General features: G+C 46.0%; 1 protein-coding gene across 4 annotated transcripts in view; it reads left to right on the top strand.

Annotated features, from left to right (window-relative positions):
* The window catches only part of SPECC1 (sperm antigen with calponin homology and coiled-coil domains 1), a 252,987-nt gene that overhangs the window by 194,894 nt on the left and 39,029 nt on the right, over positions 1-19,064 (top strand). For 3 of the 4 annotated variants that reach the window (XM_082441032.1, XM_082441035.1, XM_082441033.1), the window contains 3 exons: positions 1,430-1,511; positions 4,463-4,619; positions 7,550-7,652. In XM_082441032.1, coding sequence (XP_082297158.1) covers positions 1,430-1,511; positions 4,463-4,619; positions 7,550-7,652 — 342 coding nt within the window. Of the gene's footprint in view, positions 1-1,429; positions 1,512-4,462; positions 4,620-7,549; positions 7,653-7,777; positions 8,438-19,064 lie in introns of those variants that run through there. The other variant, XM_082441034.1, reaches the window with a different exon arrangement.

The following is a 19,064-nucleotide window of genomic DNA, read 5'->3' as shown; positions in this document are numbered from 1 at the left end:
CGGCTTGGTGTTATATCTCTTGTCTAGAACAGTGGCTGCACGTAATCATATCATAGTAGAAGCTCAATAAATATATGTTGAATAAATGAAGGAATATATCAGATATCTTTAAATGTCAGTGTTTGGAGAAATAATTCATTCTTTTTGAAGGCTAAATGATAAGGCAGTGATTAACTTAACCACTCCTCTGTTGATAGGCATTTAGGTTGTTTTGGATTAAACTTGTTACAAAAGTGAAATTCCTTCTACAGATTTTTCCCCACTCAAGGGGCTATTTCTGTATGAATGTGTATCCCCATTCTTTTGTAAGTACGTCAGTCACTCTAGCTAGTTAAGCAGGAAGGAATTGAACACAGGGAAGGCTGCAGGGGAAGCTCTGGTCTGCACTGCGCTTCAGCAAACGTTCCCAGAACACCCCAGAGTTGGCCCATTAAGGGAACATTTATTTCTGCCAGAATCAGGAAGTCTTCCTCTAAGTGCGGCCTGGGACCACTTCTGTCAACATGCAGGTTCAGCCTTTGGGCCACGGCACAGGTGCAGTCCCCTGTCAGCAGGTCCTGCCCTCTAGGTCCATCCAGGTCGTAGCTAGTGACAGGATTCCTTTCTTTTTTTAAGGCTAAATAGCATTCCATTGCATGCAAAGACTTCCTTTATCCATTTATCTGTTAATAAACTTTTAGGTTGTTTCCACCTCTTGGCTAATGTGAATCATGCTACAGTGAACATGGGTGTGCAAGTACCTCTTCAAGATCCCGTTTTCAGTTCCTTTGCGTATCTACCCAGAAGTGGTATTGCTGGATCACGTGGTAGTTCTATTTTTACGTTTTTGAGGAACCTCCCTACTGTTTTCCGTACCAGCGGCACCATTTCACATTCCCACCAGCAGTGCACGGGGGTTTTCTCCACACCCTCACCAACACTTGTTTTTTCTGTGGTGGTGGTTTTTTTTATAATGACCATCCTCACAGGTGTGAGGTGATATCTCATTGTGGTTTTGATTTGCTTTTCTCTGATGACTAGCGATGTGGAGTATCTTTTCATGTGCCCGTTGGCCATTAAAAAACGGTATTTTTTTACACGCATCCTTGAATATACATAGAATATTCCAGGAAGATGTTCACAAACCTGGTTAATAACAATTACCCCAGGGAGAAGAACTGGGTGATGGGAGTGAAAGGGAGACTTTGTTTTCACTCTGTGTCCCTTCTGTTCCTAATAGGATTTATTACCTATTCAAATAAAGAAGTCATTTTAAAAGGTCCCCCTGGGGATTCTAACGAGCTTGAGAACTGTTATAAGCGCGTGCGCACACACGCACCCGCACACACACGCACACACACATGCACCCGCACACACACGCGCACACACCCCTTGCTCATGCTGTCCCTGATGTGACACGTCCACCTGTGTGGGTACCTTTTGGTTTCAGAGGCATTCAACCTTCAGCAGTGCTCGGCCGGCCAGCAAAGGAGTGACTCAGCGCTTGGATCTCCCAGACCTTCCCCTCTCAGGTAAATCACCTTAAATAGGAAGTGGTTTTGACTTACGTATTGTGAGGTTAACTTTTCTTCTTTTCTTTGCATGAAACTGAGCTTAGAAAAAGAATCATTTATTTGCAATAAGTGGCATTTATTGCAAACGATTTCAAATTCTGAGTGTGTGTGTTATGGACACAAGACCCCAGCTGTGTTCTGCTGGCTGCACTTCTCAGGGTGCATGAGTTTGGGAGAAATGTCAGGCTCTGGAGGTCTTTTGTCTGTTCTTTTAACTAAATCTCAAGAGCATATCTCATCTTTAAAAGTAACTATTTTGAGAAAAAAGTCTTACCTGATTCTGAAGGTCTGTCGCTCCCACAGTACCTAAAATATGCCTCTTCTGAGCCATCTTTGGCTCTGAGTGTAGACCTCTTCCTGTTGTTATGCCATGTTTTTAAAACTTCGGATCCCGACGGTGAAGCGCTGCTTGTGACCGCAGGGCCTCACGCGCCTCATTTTCGCTCCTGCTGCACGTGCCGTGCTGATGGCCGATGTGAAGGAGCTGCTGAGGGGGAACCGGGGTGGGACGGCGTGTGGGCTTGCACCTTGGCCCCCCTGCTACCTACTGTCTGGCTCTGGCCCGGCTGTTCCAGCCCTCGGCGCTGGGGTTCCCCCATCACCGAAACAGAAATCGTGCTGTCTGCCTCACGGGACGGCCTGGAGGGTTGAGTGAACCCAGCCGGGCTGGGGACAGAGCCGTGGAGGGGCTGCTGTCACCTACGCACTGTCGCCTGCGGAGTCGGCTCACACTCCAGAGCCGGGAGGCGTCAGCGGAAGGTTCCGGCTGACTAGAACCTGCAGCCTGGAAATTGATGGCTGGCTGCGAGGTCACTGCTATGAGGAAACAAAAACGGTGAAAAGAACACGAACTGACTTATTCCTGGTGCCTGTTAGAAGGAGAGAAAGCCAGAAATCTAGACCGCATGGAGAGAAATCCGTTGTGTCTTAAGTGTCAGACAGTTTCTGTGACATGGTGAAGAAAAAAGACATCCCCACTGTCCTTCTTTTAGGCCATGGTCAAACACAGGTTTATCCTTAAAATAGTTGTTTCTGTGAGGCAAGTTTCACCCTTTGACTGTAAACTGTTTCACCTCACCACCTTATTTTTTTCCCTTCTGAATTTTTTCTTTTTCATGGAATTAATAGGATTTTAGCCTTAGATAAACACCGACATTGAGAATTTAAAGACTACCTTGGTCCGTTCCCTGCATTTTACAGGTAAGAGGCTCAAGCCCTGAAGAGCTTAAGCGATTTACAAAGGCCACACTGATTTTGAGTAGCTCTGGGACCAGGATAGGACTTTTCCTGATTCCTTCTACCCGGTTGCCTTCTGGTGACGAGGCTGGCGATTGCTTTGATGAGCAGCTTCATAAAGAAGTGGTCACGGTTTGTACAGGGCTTCAAGTTGTCATAATGACTTCCAGGAAGAAGGAAATGGTGACCAGAGACCACGGGTTGTCCAGGGTCAGAGGAACAAGGAAACCAGAGGGGGTGCCCGCGTTGAGTTCTCCACATTGGCCACGTAGCGTGAAATAGGAATAACTTGGTTATAAGCACAGGGCTGTGTGCGTTATGTTTTTTCAATGGTGGTAAAATATCTGTAACATCAAGTTTACCATCTGAACCATTTTCCAGTGCATCAGGTGAACTTTTGGTCTTAGTATTGGTAATCTCTGTTCCTCCAGCTCTAAAGTTTCCTTTGTGTAGAGAAACCGTTCTTTTCATTGACAAGATAAATACTGACGCTGAGACCACAGCGGCGATTGCCCGGAAGTAAATAGTTCATCCTCAGCCACCCCCCTTTCCCCCCCGCAGGCCCCTGTCCACCCAGGTGATTCTGTTTACCTGGCTCGGAAAGGACTGCACGGTGACAATTGCCTGCTTTCCGGCCAGCCTTGCAGCATCACGTCCCCGGAAGCTGCAGGACCGGGGTTAATACACTGTTTTTGTTGTTCCCTTTAGTGACGTAAACTCTGTTTTTCTCTGCTCTTCCCAGCTAATTAGCCTCACTCCCAGCTTGAGCCCCCATAATTGATGCTATCAGCTGTACAAGTATTGTTTTCTCCACGACTGTGGCGTCAGAGGAGGGACCCTGGGCTCGGCCTGGTCACCAGCAGTGTGTGGCATCAAGCAAGTGACCCGTTTCCTGCTCCCAAATCCTCTGTACATACAAACTAGACAGTCTTGGGGATGTTCTCCCATTCTGCACTTCTGTGATCCTTTAGGAAATACCCTCTGGAGGGTTAGGCTGTTTCAGTAGCTGTTTTGCCACAGACTAATATGACAGCAGAGAGGAGCCTTAGGAGATATATCGTGACTGATTTTTGGCAAGCCAGGCCCTGTGGTTGGCATGGCTTCCTGTCCTGGGAAATGGGTGTCATTCCTGTTCCCGGCATTTGACCCGACAATCCCACTAGGGGTCTTCCTGCTGGCGCCCTCCCTCAGATGCGCGTCGATTAGAACACGGCACCTCACCGGGGGTCGGGCTGGCTTCATGGGCCTGGCCACCCGCGCACCTGCCAAAGGCTCTTAGAAGCAGGATCTCTGTTCAGTGCCCTGCTGGTGCCATCTTGAAATTCAGAGTAATTTTTGAACGAGGGGCTAACTTGGCATTAGTCCCTGTGAATTACAGAGCCAGTTCTGCCTGGAGAATCCTTTCTAGAAAACACCATGTCCCTGTTTGCATTTTCATCACTCAGTCCAAAAAGTGTATCTATGTATCTCCATCTGTATCTGTTGTGTATTTCTGTAATAATTTTACTGGAGTGTAGTTGATTTAAAATGTTGTGTTGGTTTCAGGTGCACAGCACAGTGATTCAGTGTCTGTTGTGCATTTGTACGTGACACTGATGTGAGGATTGTACTGGGGAGTGTGGTGACCCGTCGGGCCTCTCCTCCTCACACGGGTGATTCTGTTGTCCCCACAGATCTTCTGAAGGGAAGGGCCGAGGACCTGAGACCAGACCCTTATCTCCGCAAGAGCCCCTCGCTTGAGTCCCTGAGCAGACCCCCTTCTCTGGGCTTCGGGGGCTCCAGGCTGCTGAGCGCTCCCACCGGGGGCTGGAAGCCACAAAGCAAACTCAGGTATCCATCAGAGCCTGTTATGTCTCCTGCCTTTGCAGTGTCACACCAGCAATTCTGACTGCTGACAAGGTTCCGGCCGAACTGTATTCCTTTTGTCCTTTCACACTCCTAAATACCACTTCTCCGTCTGTGTCAACCCTTCCCTGAGGTTGCAGCTCACCACCCGGTATCCGGGACACCCCCTTTTCTGCCTTTGGTGTCTGACACCCATTTGGTATTTAATTTACCATTGCATAGTATGTGTGCCTTTGTCCCCGTTTGGGCTATAATTTAGTGGACAGTAAATACTTCATATTAACACTTTGATCTCTTTCTCAGCCCCTTGTACTGTGCTACACTGAGCCTTTCAGTAAATATTTACGAATAGGCAGGTAGATGAATACACAAAATGGGCTACTTTAGAAGTAGTGGCTTTTAAACAAACATTAGAACTACCATTATGAGTATTATAAAAGGATTTTATATAAGTCTGAATACCTCAGGTCAGCTATTGTCATATCTTTGGGTGTGGCCTATATTTGGACCCAAATAGATGAGGTCATATCTTTCAGAGGTTTACTTTAAAGCCCCAGATGTTACATTTCTGTCTTGTTTATGTGCAAGAGATTTAAATAATCAAAACAGGCTTTAAGTACCAGAATTAGTGCTATTCTGAAATTTCTCTTTTCTTTATGCCAGAAATGTATACAAACAGGCTATGTGTATATTAATATGCTATTTATATTATACATTCATCATGAAAGGTTAGATTAGTGAAGTTAATTTGTTGTTTCATTTTTATATTCATGTTATTGAGACAAACCAATAATAGAATAGAAATTATTTACTTTGGAGATTCTCGTATTATTATTATTATTACAATCATATCTAGTTAACTTTATAATTTTAAAGAAAACTGGTAAATGTTTTATTTGTTTATGCAGAAACTCTTTTCCAAGCCTTCCCTTCAGTCTTCTCTGATTTGTCAGGCCTAGAAACTTGGCTGACAAATTTGATGAGTTAAGTGATGAATTAAGACCAGGCCTAGTAAAAACAGGCAAAATCACCATAACTTCATCGTTAACAGTGATTCTGACCACAGAAACTCATGGACTCCAATTTACAAATATGCCGGGTACACGGGAGAGAAGCCACCTGAGGGTCCAGAAGTGTCCCGTTACTCTTTTAAAAGTCATTGTAATTAAATAGTGGATGGATACAAAAGAATAATAATAAAATATGTCTAAGGCATGAAGAATTAACAGTACAATGGAGATGCACCTGGGTACCTACCTTCTAGTTTAAGGAAAAGAAAATCATTACTTTTGAAATTTCCTATCAGCCGCTTCATTGGTATCACCTCCCTGCCCCCCTCCAAGGTCACCACCATTCTGAACCTTCCTTGCTTTTCGTTATACTATCACCATGTATGTTTGTACCTCTAGCAGTATAAACAGTATATTATTTAATTTATATTTTAACATTTTGTATACATGGAAACATCTTGTGTTTATTTCCTTTTTTTTAAATTCAAAATTGTTCCTGTGATTCACTCACATTATTGCATACATCTGTAACTCTTTAGTTTTTATGGGTATATAGTATCCCCTTGTATGAATATACCACAGTTTATCCATTTCCTGATGAGGTACATTTGGTTGTTTCCAATTTTTTGCTATTATAAAAAGTGCTGCTGTGAACATTCTTGTATATATGCCCTGATGATATATACCTCGGGGAGGAAATCCTATTACTCTTTTCTAAAAAATTGAGGTATAGTTGATTTACAATATTATATACGTTTCAGGTGTACAGCATAGTGATTCACACTTTTTAAAGGTTATACTCCATTTATGGTTGTTATAAAATATTGGCCATATTCCCTGTGCTGTACGATATATGCTTGCAGATTATTTGTTTTACACATGGTAGTTTGTACCTCTTAATCCCCCCACCCTTATATCGGCCCCCCTCCACTGGTAAACACTAGTTTGTTCTCTGTATTTGTGAGTCTGTTTTGTTCTATTCACTAGTTTGTTTTATTTTTAGATCCCACATACAAATCCTGTCATAGAGTATTTGTCTGTTGCCCTTAAATTGTTGCTACAGGTGCCGCTCCAGACGTGCACCACCTCCTGTTCTCGCTCTACTCCTAGTGGTGTAGGGAAATAGAATACCGTTCCACATGCTATAGGAATGTCGTTCTCATTTCATGATATTCGTCATGGAAGACACTGTGTGATCTTTAGTCCCTCTTTAGTATTTGGATAATTTTAGGTCACGTACAAAGTATAGGTGTCTATAGAAAACTGAGGCTGGGGCACCTAGACTCTTGCTCTTGGAATGATATGGTATTAATTAGTGAAATCACTTCCTCTGGCTAAACAGGTGCTCAGAATTGAGTTCCTGTACCATAAACTGAGGAGTATGAGTGTCACCTTCAGAGTATCAGGGCCCCCCCCCATTTTGAGTCAGTTTTACCGATTTTGTTTTCCATCTCCATTCCCATCACTTCCCCATAAGTAACCAATCTGGTGTTTTTAAAATGCCCTTCCAGTCTACCTTTTATTTGTTACATAGAAATAGGTGTAGCCTTGAAGCATGCAGAGTGTTTTTCTGTAGGTGTCTTTAATTAAAATGATACTGTACATAAGTATTGATAAATAAATAAAAGGCTAGAAGGATGGAGCAGCAGATAGATTGGAAAGAAAAAAAAAAAACAAACCCTCCCCAGACTTCTGAAAGCCAAGAAGCACAATTTACTTTTCTCTTTCATACCATGAGACACACTAAAAATGTATTGTTGATGGGACCGATTTGGTGGTTTCTTTAGAGTCTCACTGGATAGACCTCGACTTTTGCTTTTCTAATCTAGTTAGTTATTTCCTATGTATTTGTGGGTTTTAAAAGTTAGCATCTTCTCTGTACTGTGTGCTCTCCTTTCTAACTAGCGTGGAAAGAAGAGACCCCCTGGCTGCCTTGGCCCGGGAATACGGTGGCTCCAAGCGCAACGCTCTCCTGAGGTGGTGCCAGAAGAAGACGGAGGGCTACGCGGTAAGGGGCGGTGGCAGCCAGCGTCCAGCGGCTTGGGCGGGCGGGCGGGCGAGGTCCTGTGTCCTGCGTGTGTACTGGCCTGGCTGGGCCACTGTGCCTGTCACTGTCGACTTCTGTTCTCACAGGCGGGGTTGCCAGGGAGGGAGATGTCTGTGCGGCCCCAAGGACCCCGTCGGAGAGGCGGGCGGGACTGAAGGCCCATCTGTACTCCCAGCAGACGTGACCTCAATGCAGGCCTGCGTCTCTTATGGGAGGGGGCCTTTTCCTTTGCTCAGAGGAGGTATAAACCCCCAAGCAGGGTGCCCGACAGGCTGCTCAACCCGAGCAGACAGCTTTCGCTAAATCATCTTCCCAAAGAGGGAGCCGTTTCCTAATTCACATAAAGGCCCCACGTGGTGGACCTTCAACTTCCTCTGTTATTTTAGGAGTTGCTTGCATTTAGTTGAAGAGTTTCGGTTTACTGGGACAGTTTTTGTTTTCCATGGAGTTTAAACAAGGAAGTAATACCTGATATAAGTTTAAGTTTTTTTATTATGAAATTTCATACACAAAGACAAAAGTGCGTCAAGCGTGAATCATAGTTTCATGAATTATTGTCAAGTGAAAACCTACGGAGTCGCATCCAGAAACGGCACTGCCGTCCCTCAAACCCTTTGTGTGATTTTCCTGTCATAGCCCCTCACAACTCCCACAGGTACCTTTGTCCTCAATTCGGTTCCTGATGGCTTTCTCCAAAAGTGTGCGTCCCTAAATGCCACGTCCGTTTTGCCTGCATTTGAACTTTATATAAATGGAAGTAAAAACTGTAGTATTTCCATCTGTCTTTTTAAGTTAAGTTATTGAGATTTATCCACGTTGCTGCCTATAACTGTAAGTCTGTTCATTTTCTTCACCCATCAGTAACCTATTGTATGATCCCACCATTATTCATTTATCCCTTCTGCTGTTGATGGGCAGGTGAGTCACTTCCAGTTTGGGGCTGTCATAAATCCTGCTGGTATGTTCTTGTACTCCTCTTGGAACACACACACGTGCTCATTCCTTCTGGATCTATACCTAGAAATGGAATGGCTGGGCCACAGGATGTGCGTGTGTGCAAGTGTGGTAGATCGTGCCAGCCAGATTTCCGAAGCAGCTGTACGGTTTACCTCCCACCAACGATCTATGAAATTTCTGTTTTCTCTACCTTCTCCCCAGTACTTGCTGTTGTCAGTCTTTTTGCTCCTGGTCATTTGGACACGTGTGACGTGGGGTCTCACTGTGGCTGTGACTTGGCGTTTCCCTGCTGGAGGGTGAGGTTGAGCTCCTTTTCATGTGCTCAGTGGACATCTGTCTGGGCTGTCTGTCTTGGGACACGTGCTCAGGCTTTTTGCCCATTTTTAGAAGCAGATTGTCTTTCTTTCCTTATTGATTCCAGGAGTTCTTTATATATTCTGCATACAAGTCCTTTGTCAAATAGACAAATATCCTCTCCCAGGGTGGTTGCATTTTCACTCTTTTGTTGAACAAAGTTCTTCATTTCAGTTAAGTATAATTTATCAGTCTCTGATGATTAGTGCATTTTGTTTCTGTTTAAGAAACCTTTGACTATTCCACAGTCATGAAAACATCTTCTTACATTTTCTTCTGGAAGTTGGATTGTTTTACCTTCCCGTTAAAGAGACGCCCTCTTTAAAATGGTCAACTTCTCCACTCTCCTTATTCAGACCCAGCCTCCCATACCTTTACCCCATTTTTCTAAAAATTCTGAAGCCGCTGGCACCACGACTCTCCTTCCCCAACCTCCAGCTTTTAAGGGTGGCAAGAAAGCAAGGCCTTGGCCAAGAGCCAGCCCAGACGGCAAGGCAGCAGCTGGGATATCTTTGTAACAGCAGCAGTCAAGCGTCTCAAAATCAGACTCTGCCCAAGAAGAGAAGTGTCCCGTATATGTGACATTACCTTCTTTTCATTTTCTGTTAAAGAAGGAAAAGAAAAAATCAGGGTAATGACCAATAATAGAGGCTCCCAAGGTACAGAGGAGTCAGGGAGGAGAGCTGGTTACAAGAGGTTTCAGGGTGAAGGAAGTAGGCCTGGTAACAGAAAAGTGAAAATGGGAAGGAGTAATCAACCAGGCACGAGGTCCAACCATGGCCGAGCCCGTGGTCGAAGGGACTGTCATTTCCCCGATTTACAGAAGTGGGCTGAGGGACGTGCTAGAACGGGTACGAAAAGACAATTAAAATTTTCAGAAGGAATCAGCCCTTGAACGTGGAATGTCATTATAAGTAGGTTGCAGGGAGGGATTAGACGAGACATTTACAGTCGTGAGAGTGAGAATGACATTTCCTGATGTAGTGCTTTGTTTTGCTTTGTTTTTTGTGAACATTTTGAACTAGTTTTCAAAGCATCTCACGCTGGATGAAACCCAAACTCATTTTGCCTGCAGAATATCTTCCATTCATTGTTAAATCTCTGTAAACTTGGAGAGAAATACAAATCATATGTGTCTGATTTATTTACTCTTCACAAAATATTCTCTGTCTAGACCTGTTTGTTTAAGACAGGCCTTTAAAGCTTGTTCTCTCCGACTTGGGAAGCCAAAAGTAAATTGTAGAAAACTCAGACAGTTTAAAAACCATCTTTTTAAAAACCGGTAGCCATGTAATTTTGAGTGAAAATGATTTCTTTTTACCCCACCAAAGTGTAGCGTGATAGATTAGATCAGAACTCTCCTTATGGGACTTCCTGGTGGCGCAGTGGTTAAGAATCCGCCTGCCAAAGCAGGGGACACGGGTTCAAGCCCTGGTCCGGGAAGATCCCACATGCCACGGAGCAACTAAGCCCGTGCACCACAACTACCGAGCCTGCGCTCTAGAGCCCGCGTGCCACAACGGCTGAAGCCCGCGTGCCACAACTACTGAAGCTCACGTGCCTAGAGCCCGTGCTCTGCAACAAGAGAAGCCACTGCAACGAAGAGTAGCCCCTGCTTGCCACAACTAGAGAAAGCCCGCGCGCAACAATGAAGACCCAAAGCAGCCAATAAAAAGGAACTCTCCTTATATTAATTCAATGAATTTGTATTGAGGTGCCAGTTTGGAGCCATGTAATATTTAAGTGCTGGGAACGGAACAGGCAAAATCTCTGCTCCCGAGGAACTTACATTCTCATGGGGAACGACAGTTAATTAAAATTTAAAAGTAAAATATGTACTGTATTAGCCAGTGGAATGTGCTAGGGAGAAAAATAAAAAAACAAAAGAAGGAGGCCTGGGAATGTCGGGCGTGCGGAGGCAATTTTAACACAAAGGTCGGAGAGGGGACATTTGGGCGATGGCCCAGCTCACCTGGAGGCGGCGAGGACTCGTGTTTTCATCACTGTTTGTCTCATGCCGAGCACTAGGCTCGGAGGTCATGGCCTTAGTGACGCATCAGCTGGAGTTGAAGTAATGCGAGGTGCCTGCTTCATTTGGCGGCAGCGAAGGTTAGAACGGCCAGCCAGACCCTCGGCTGAGCCCCCCGCCCAGCCTTCTGGTGTCTCGGGGCTGCCCCAGGATGGAGGTTGGGCAGTAGAGCCTGAGCAGACCTGCACTGTGGGCTGGGGCCCGCACTGAGCCAGAAATGGCTCTCGTTAAAAGGAGACCCTTCCAGACGGTCTGCTCAACTCAGATTTCCTTGGATCCTTTTGGGAAAAAGTCAGACTTCCGGGGAAGGCCCTGCAGACTGCCCTCGGTCTTGGGTTTGGCGCTGGTTATGCCTTTAGCTGTATGCCACCCGACCTGTGGAACCCCTGCTACTCCCTTTCTTCATCTGCTTTTAGTTCCCTCTTTGGGGTTATGGGAGAGAGATTTCCATCTCTAAAGAACCAGGAAGTGTCCTAAAGGGGCGGAAAACCAAGATGGGGGTGGGTGGGGTGAGCAGAATTCTAAGAATGATGCCCGGTGACCCTCGCCCTGTGGAGTTTCCCACTGTGTGTGTGACACAAGGGAGGTGACCTGGGTGGACCTAACACGTGAACCCGTAGAAGCCGAGAGTTTTCTCTGAAGCGTAAGGACCCGTACCGTCGGTGGGTTTGAAGGTGGAGGGGACGCGTGGGGAGGAGCTGACAGCCAGCGAGGAGACCGGGACTTTGCAGCACGGAGGCCCTGCAGCGCCGAGGTCCTGCCGACACCCGGGAGACGCCGTGGGGGCACCCCGCAGTTCTGGAGTGGACCTGCTGGAGCTGCTGGAGGGCTGTCCCGATGCCCTCGGACCTCAGCTAGGCTGAGGGTGCTTGGCTTGCTTGGCCCTCTGCCGCCCTTCGCTGAGGGACCTTGACCTGTAACAACGATGAACGCATGGAATTCAGCCCGGAATCTTGGCAAGGTCCTGGGACCTCCCAGGAAGCAGGACAAGGCGCAGCCCCACCCCCCCCCCGCCCTCTGCAGGTGGCACCTTGGCTGCGTTCCCAGGGCCCTGCCATGCCCTGGACTGTGGCCGACACTGGCAATTCGATCAAGGTCATATGGCAAACTTAAGAGGGTGAGTTCTGGCAACACCCTGAGTCAACTGGGAAGTGGATTCTGTCCCAGAGCCTCCAGGGCAGAGCCCGGCCCGGCTGACACCTTGACGTCTGAAGCAAAGAACCCAGCGGAGCTTGCCGGGACTTCTGACCCACTAAACACGAGCTCACAATAAATGGGTATCGTTTAAGCTGCTGCAGCAACACAATGCTGGTAGAGTGAAGTTACTGGGATCTGGACATAACAGAGAGAACCCCAGATTCTTCCTTTGGGTCAGATTATTTACTTTTCCTACGTGATCAACCAGGGACAGACTTTTCTTTTTCAGGCCATTAGTGTACCATTCATTGTATGGTCAGCTCACGCTCAAAAGGCCCAAACTCCCCATAACTGTCAGGGAAGGATTTTTAAAGACAGAGAGGGAAAGGGTTGCAAGGTGTATAATCAGCTCGTGCACACCCTTCTGGTTGGCTGGAGGTGAGGTAACAGGGTGGTGTTTCAGGAATCTTTATCATCAACCTTCTGGTTCCAGCCAGTCTGGGGTCTACAAGCTGTGGTCAGCCTGTAGTCACCATTCGCCACCTGGGCGGGGGTCTTAGTTCCTGCGGAACAGCTCAAAGATATGCGTCAGGTTGTTCTGTGTATCCCTTGGGAGGAACCTGGACTCTGTCTTAATGCTGAACTATTGTTTCTTGACCACTTGTCCTTTCTTTCCGCATTCCCTCCTTACCTAATTAGTAACTGCTTAAATCTGCTCTTTGGAGCTCAGGAAAAACCTAGGAGACTGAAGCCTTTTTTCTACAAAAAAGAGACAGGGGACACAGAGGCTTTTGTACCCGGGAAGGCCCCACAGGATCCTGCTCTGTTTCAGTCCCCCCCCTTTTCTTTGATATACTCCTCCGGAACGGGGCAGGACATGGACGGGAATAAAGTTTTTAGATAGAGAGGTTTATCATAAACTCCGCAGGGGAATTCGATTTTAGGGGGATCCAGTTTCAGAGGGAGTGACTGGGTACAGGGTTTCTTTTGTAGGCGATGAAAATGTTCTGGAATTACATAGTGGTGGTAGTTGTACAGCCATGTGAGAACACTCAAAAGCTACTGAATTGTACATTTTATAAGGGTAAACTTTATGGTATGTGAATTATATCTCAGTAAAGCTATTATTTACTTTTAGGAAAGGCAGTTAGAAGAGCTTCTGTAGAGAGATCAAGGAGATGGCGGGTGAGATGTAGGTGCGGGCAGGGTAGGAAACCAGTACTTAAATTATAAATCTTATCAAACTATAACTTTAACAAATGTATCCATGTATTACTTTGGGCATGTATACTGCCCATGTATATTAAAGAATAATTGAGGGACTTCCCTGGTGGTGCACTGGTTAAGAATCCGCCTGCCAATGCAGGGGACACGGGTTCGAGCCCTGGTCTGGGAAGATCCCACATGCCGCGGAGCAGCTAAGCCCATGTGCCACAACTACTGAGCCCACGTTCTAGAGCCGGTGAGCCACAACTACTGAGCCCACGCGCCACAACTACTGAAGCCCATGCGCCTAGAGCCCGTGCTCCGCAGCAAGAGAAGCCACCACAATGAGAAGCCAGAGCACCGCAACGAAGAGTAGCCCCCGCTCGCTGCAACTAGAGAAAGCCCGCATGTAGCAACGAAGACCCAACATAGCCAAACATAAATAAATAAAATAAATAAATTTTTAAAAAAATTGAAAAGAAAAAGTAAAAAATGGAGATACGCAACGTGTGGGTCCTCTAGTTTTTATTTGGGAGGTGGGATTCACACGTGTTCACTTTAATATCATGATTCATAATCCAAATATATTCTTTGTATCTATTGTTGTGTTATGACATACAGTTTGGGGGTGAAGTCCGAGGGAAAAGGCCATAAAAGTGTGTTACAGTCAATAATTAAACCAGATCCTTTCTGACAAAAACTTTAAAGTGGAAGAGCAGAACACCTAAGGAATTACAGTACAAAGAATGGGCTTGAAAATCAAACATAAACCTAAAAGATTGATCACACATTTTTCAGAAAAATGGGACTTCTCCAAGTGGTATACCTAAAATGTCCTTAACCCTGAATGGCGCATACTGTAACTCAGAATTTTCTCATTTTGGCCTGGCTCGTCTTATTTTTTCACATTTTATATCATCAAAGCTTTTGCCATTTGAAATAGCATAACTCTGATCCTGTTACACTAAGTAACATTTAAGTCTTGACTCAGGTCAGTGTTCAGCCAACCATGGTCCGGGGGCCAAATGTGGCCCACCACGTGTTTTTCATGAATAAAGTTTTATTGGCACACGGTCACATCCATTCATTTACATGTTGCCTATGGCTGCTTCCGTACTACAAGAGTGGAGTTGGGTAGTTGCAAAAGAGCCCTTCCCGGGAAAAGTTGGCTGACCCCTCCCTTAGACGAAGATGTACAGAATTATCCCCCATCATTCAAACCATATTTGGCTTTTGCATGTCAGAGAGCAAGAAGCCAGTGTTCAGATGTCAAGAGATGTCAAGAGACTTACTTGAAAATGTATCTGAATCTGTTCAGTTTCTGATTTTGTATTGCACGAGTTGAGCTAGCAAGGAGATAGCTGTGCTGTCACGAAGGCCCAGACATCTTTGAGCCTGTTTTTAAGCTCTCAGCTAGCAGCTACACATTCTTCTGTGTTAGAGAAAAAAGCAGTCTTTGTGTTGTCCAAAACAAACCTTATTTTGCATCTGGAAAGAACACCCACGTCCTTGTCCCCGGCAACTGTGTTTTTCTGTCTCTGCTTCCCAGACAAGCACCAGCAAGCGCCTAACCAATAGCGAGCAGCCTGTGCTCCATCAGGCCACTTGGGGCTCCGTTGGTTGTTTTCTTTTTTGAGACAGGTCTCTTGAGAGCTGCAAGCACGATTCAGAGAATGTAAAATGCTTTGATTTATTTATCGTCATTAAAGTGGCTCTTTTCCTGCATTATAAAGATAGATTCCCAATAGTAAACCAATGTCCTTATTGGCCTGTACTCTGTGGAGGCCCCTTTTCACCTGCTATCTCTGCTTCTGCAGCTGTTTATGAAACACGGTGATTTGTGAAGACATTTTTCTTTCACATTTTAAAAAATTTAACTATAGTTGATTTACAATATTGTGTTAGTTTCAGGTGTACAGCTTCAGATTCTTTGCCATTATAGGTTATTATAAGATATTGAATATAGTTCATGTGCTTGCCATACAGTAAATCCTCATTGTTTATCTATTTTATATATAGTAGTGTGCATCTATTAATCCCCTACTCCTAATTTATCACCCCCCCCTTCCCCTTTGGTAACCATAAATTTGTTTTCTTTGTGAGTCTGTTTCTGTTTTGTAAATAAGTTTATTTGTATCATTTTTTTAGATTCCATGTGTAAGTGATATCATATGATACTTGTCTTTCTCTGTCTGACTTCACTTAGTATGATAACCTCTAGGTCCATCTGTGTTGCCACAAGTGGCATTATTTCCTTCTTTTTATGGCTGAGTAACATTCCATTGTATATATGTACCATGTCTTCTTTATCCGTTCATCTGTTGATGGACACTTAGGTTGCTTCCATGTCTTGGCTATTGTGAATAGTGTTGCTATGAACATTGGGGTGCATGTATCTTTTCTAATTAAGAGTTTTTGTCTTTTCTGGATATATGCCCAAGAGTGGGATTGCTGGATCATATGATAACTCTATTTTTAGTTTTCTGAGGAACTTCCATACTGTTCTCCATAGTGGCTGCACCAATTTACATTCCCACCAACAGTGCAAGAGGGTTTCCTTTTCTCCACACCCTCTCCAGCATTTGTTATTTGTAGATTTTTTGATGATGGTCATTCTGACCAGTGTGAGATGATACCTCATTGTGGTTTTGATTTGCATTTCTCTAATAATTATCGATGTTGAGCATCTTTTCATGGGCCTGTTGGCCGTCTGTATGTTGTGGAGACATTTTAAATGGCACCAGGCATTGTCTTACAACCTGAGGCAACAGTAGAGCTTGTCTGGAGAATCAAGATGAAGGTTGTGGTAGACGTGCGGTCAACCCGTAACTCCTGCTGGTTTTATCTCGTGAGCCAGTGCTCAGGAGCCCCCCTTTCCTGCTCGCAGTTGTGTGTACACGCCCAGATGGATGAAATTCTGAGCAATAAAAAGGTTTTTCTGAACAACAATATCAAATGAAGGTTGTAGATTGTGAGGTTGTGTGCACAGCAGACGGGGAGGGTCTTCCCCCACCTTCACCTACACGGGTCGCAAAGTAGCCCAGTGACACCCTCACCACTGCCAATGGGTCCGGGAAGGCACCCGATCTAAGCCAGGGGGTTCGGAACTAGAACTAAGAGAGACGTGCCTCTGATACAGCACCGGACACTGTGCAGCGTGTTTTCGTCGCTGTGCAGGAAAGAGCGGGCGTGGCAGGCCTGAGGAGGCTGTGCCCACGAGGCTGCCAGCCAGGGGGCCCGGGGCTGGCGTCTGGGGACTTGGATTTCGGGAGGGTTCCCACCGTTCCCAGAGCTGATGAGAGAGGCTCACTGTGCCTGAACAGTTGGTACAAACACTGTGGTTAATGCTGAACCTCTGCTCTCCCTCTGGGAGTTTGGAGTTTGTGTTCATACAAGGTAAAGGGCGTCTGCGTGACCAGCCCCCAGAAGAAATCGCTGGTGCCGAGCCCCCGGAGAGCCTCCTGTGTCCTCATGGCTCGCCGCCATGTGACTCCGCCTGGAGAGGACTCTTGGAAGCCTGCGCGCCTGGACTTGAGCCCACGGGGCGCTGCCCTTTGCTGATCTTGCCTTGTGTCCTTTCCCTGAGATAAGTCTGTGCACAGATTTGTCACCGTGCGTGTGGCTCTGGGCTGAGTCCTGTGCGTCCTCCGAGTGATGGCTGAACCTGAGGCGGAGGTGGTCTCGGAGACCCTGACGTGGCTAACCGACCGGGAGGAGAGTGGAGGACAGAGAACGGGTCAGCTGCACGGGGAGATGGCCAGGTAATAAGACCGAATGAGACCCCTTGGGTCTCCTGGCTCCAGCATCTCAAGGCTCGGCAGCATCCGTTTTGGGTACCGTTGGCTTCTGTGAGACACTGAAATCTTTAGGACAGATTTCCCCTTTTCTTAAAACAGTTCCGGTTGGGTTCCGTTGCTTAACAGTTCTAGCTCATACAAAAGGATCATAACTGATCTTCTCTTTACTTCTGTGTTTTCTGAATATTTTACAGTAAGCATTTTTTCCTTTTATTATTAGAAAAAAATGGTGCTATTTGCTTTATTCCTTATTTGTGTTTTTTCAATTTAAAACAAAATAATTCTTTGGGAGAAAATAAAATAATTGTGTATAAACAGTGACATAGAGACTCCCCTGGTGGCACAGTGGTTTAGAATCAGCCTGCCAATGCAGGGGACACGAGTTTGGGCCCTGGTCCGGGAAGATCTCATGTGCTGCGGAGCAACTAAGCCCGCAAGCCACAACTACTGAGCCTGCGCTCTAGAGCCTGAGAGCCACAATTGCTGAGCCCGCGTGCTGCAACTACTAAAGCCCACGCGCTTAGAGCCCGTGCTCCGCAGCAAGAGAAGCCACCGCAATGAGAAGCCTGCACACAGCAATGAAGAGTAGCCCCTGCTCGCTGCAAGTAGAAAAAACCCGCGCGCAGCAACGATGACCGAGTGCAACCAAAAATCAATCAATCAGTCAATCAATTTATAAATAAATAAACCAACAGTGACAACTCCTAGCCCATTGCTTAATTTTACCCTCTAAAAATATTTTTTATAACAATTGGGTATTTTTCTTTTTTTTTTTTTTTTAAGATTTATTGATTGATTGATTGCTATGTTGGGTCTTCGTTTCTGTGCGAGGGCTTTTCTCTAGTTGCGGCAAGCGGGGGCCCCTCTTCATCGCGGTGCGCGGGCCTCTCACTATCGTGGCCTCTCTTGTTGCGGAGCACAGGCTCCAGACGCGCAGGCTCAGTAGCTGTGGCTCACGGGCCTAGCTGCTCCGCGGCATGTGGGAATCTTCCCAGACCAAGGCTCGAACCCGTGTCCCCTGCATTAGCAGGCAGATTCTCAACCACTGCGCCACCAGGGAAGCCCCTCTTTTTTTTTTTTTTTATAAATTTCTTTATTTTTGGCTGCATTGGGTCTTTGTTGGCGGTGCACAGTCTTCTCATTGTGGTGGCTTCTCTTGTTGCAGAGCACGGGCTCTAGGTGCACAGGCTTCAGTAGTTGTGGCACACAGGCTCAGTAGTTGTGGCTCGCGAGCTCTGGAGTGCAGGCTCAGGAGTTGTGGCACACGGGCTTAGTTGCTCCGTGGCATGTGGGATCTTCCTGGACCAGGGCTTGAACCCATGTCCCCTGCCTTGTCAGGCGGATTCTTAACCACTGCGCCACCAGGGAAGTCCCTGGGTATTTTTCTTTAACTCAAGGTTTCTCAGCTTTCACCCTGCTGATGCTTAGGGCCAGATCATTCTTCCTGTGGAGGCTGCCCTATGCCGTGTAGGATTACAGCAGTATCCCTGGCCTCTACCCACTAGATGCCATGGCGTTCTCCTAGTGGTGACAACCAAAAATGTCTCCAGACATTGGCAGATGTCCCCAGCCAGGAGAGGGAGGGGACCAGATTGCCCCTGGTTGAGAACCACTGCTTTAAATATACAAATGTGTGTATATAAACTTACTTTACAAAAATGGGATCGTATATTGATCTGTGATGAACGTTTCAGTTGGTGTATTGTGGTCATCTCTCTATTGGTGCATTTAGAGCTACTTTATTATATTTCATACCTGCATAGGTTTTCACGGTGTGCATCACCATACTTTATCTGGTCTCCTATTAATGAACCTTTAGGTTGCTTGTTGCTTTACATTTGAATTTCTCAGGGTTCTTTGCTACAGACCACTGAATCCACTCCAGGTGTTTTA

This window comes from Balaenoptera physalus (assembly GCF_965194825.1).
Source record: "Balaenoptera physalus genome assembly, chromosome: 20".
Classification (NCBI taxonomy): Eukaryota; Metazoa; Chordata; class Mammalia; order Artiodactyla; family Balaenopteridae; genus Balaenoptera; species Balaenoptera physalus.
This window is presented reverse-complemented; position numbering and strand designations above follow the sequence as displayed.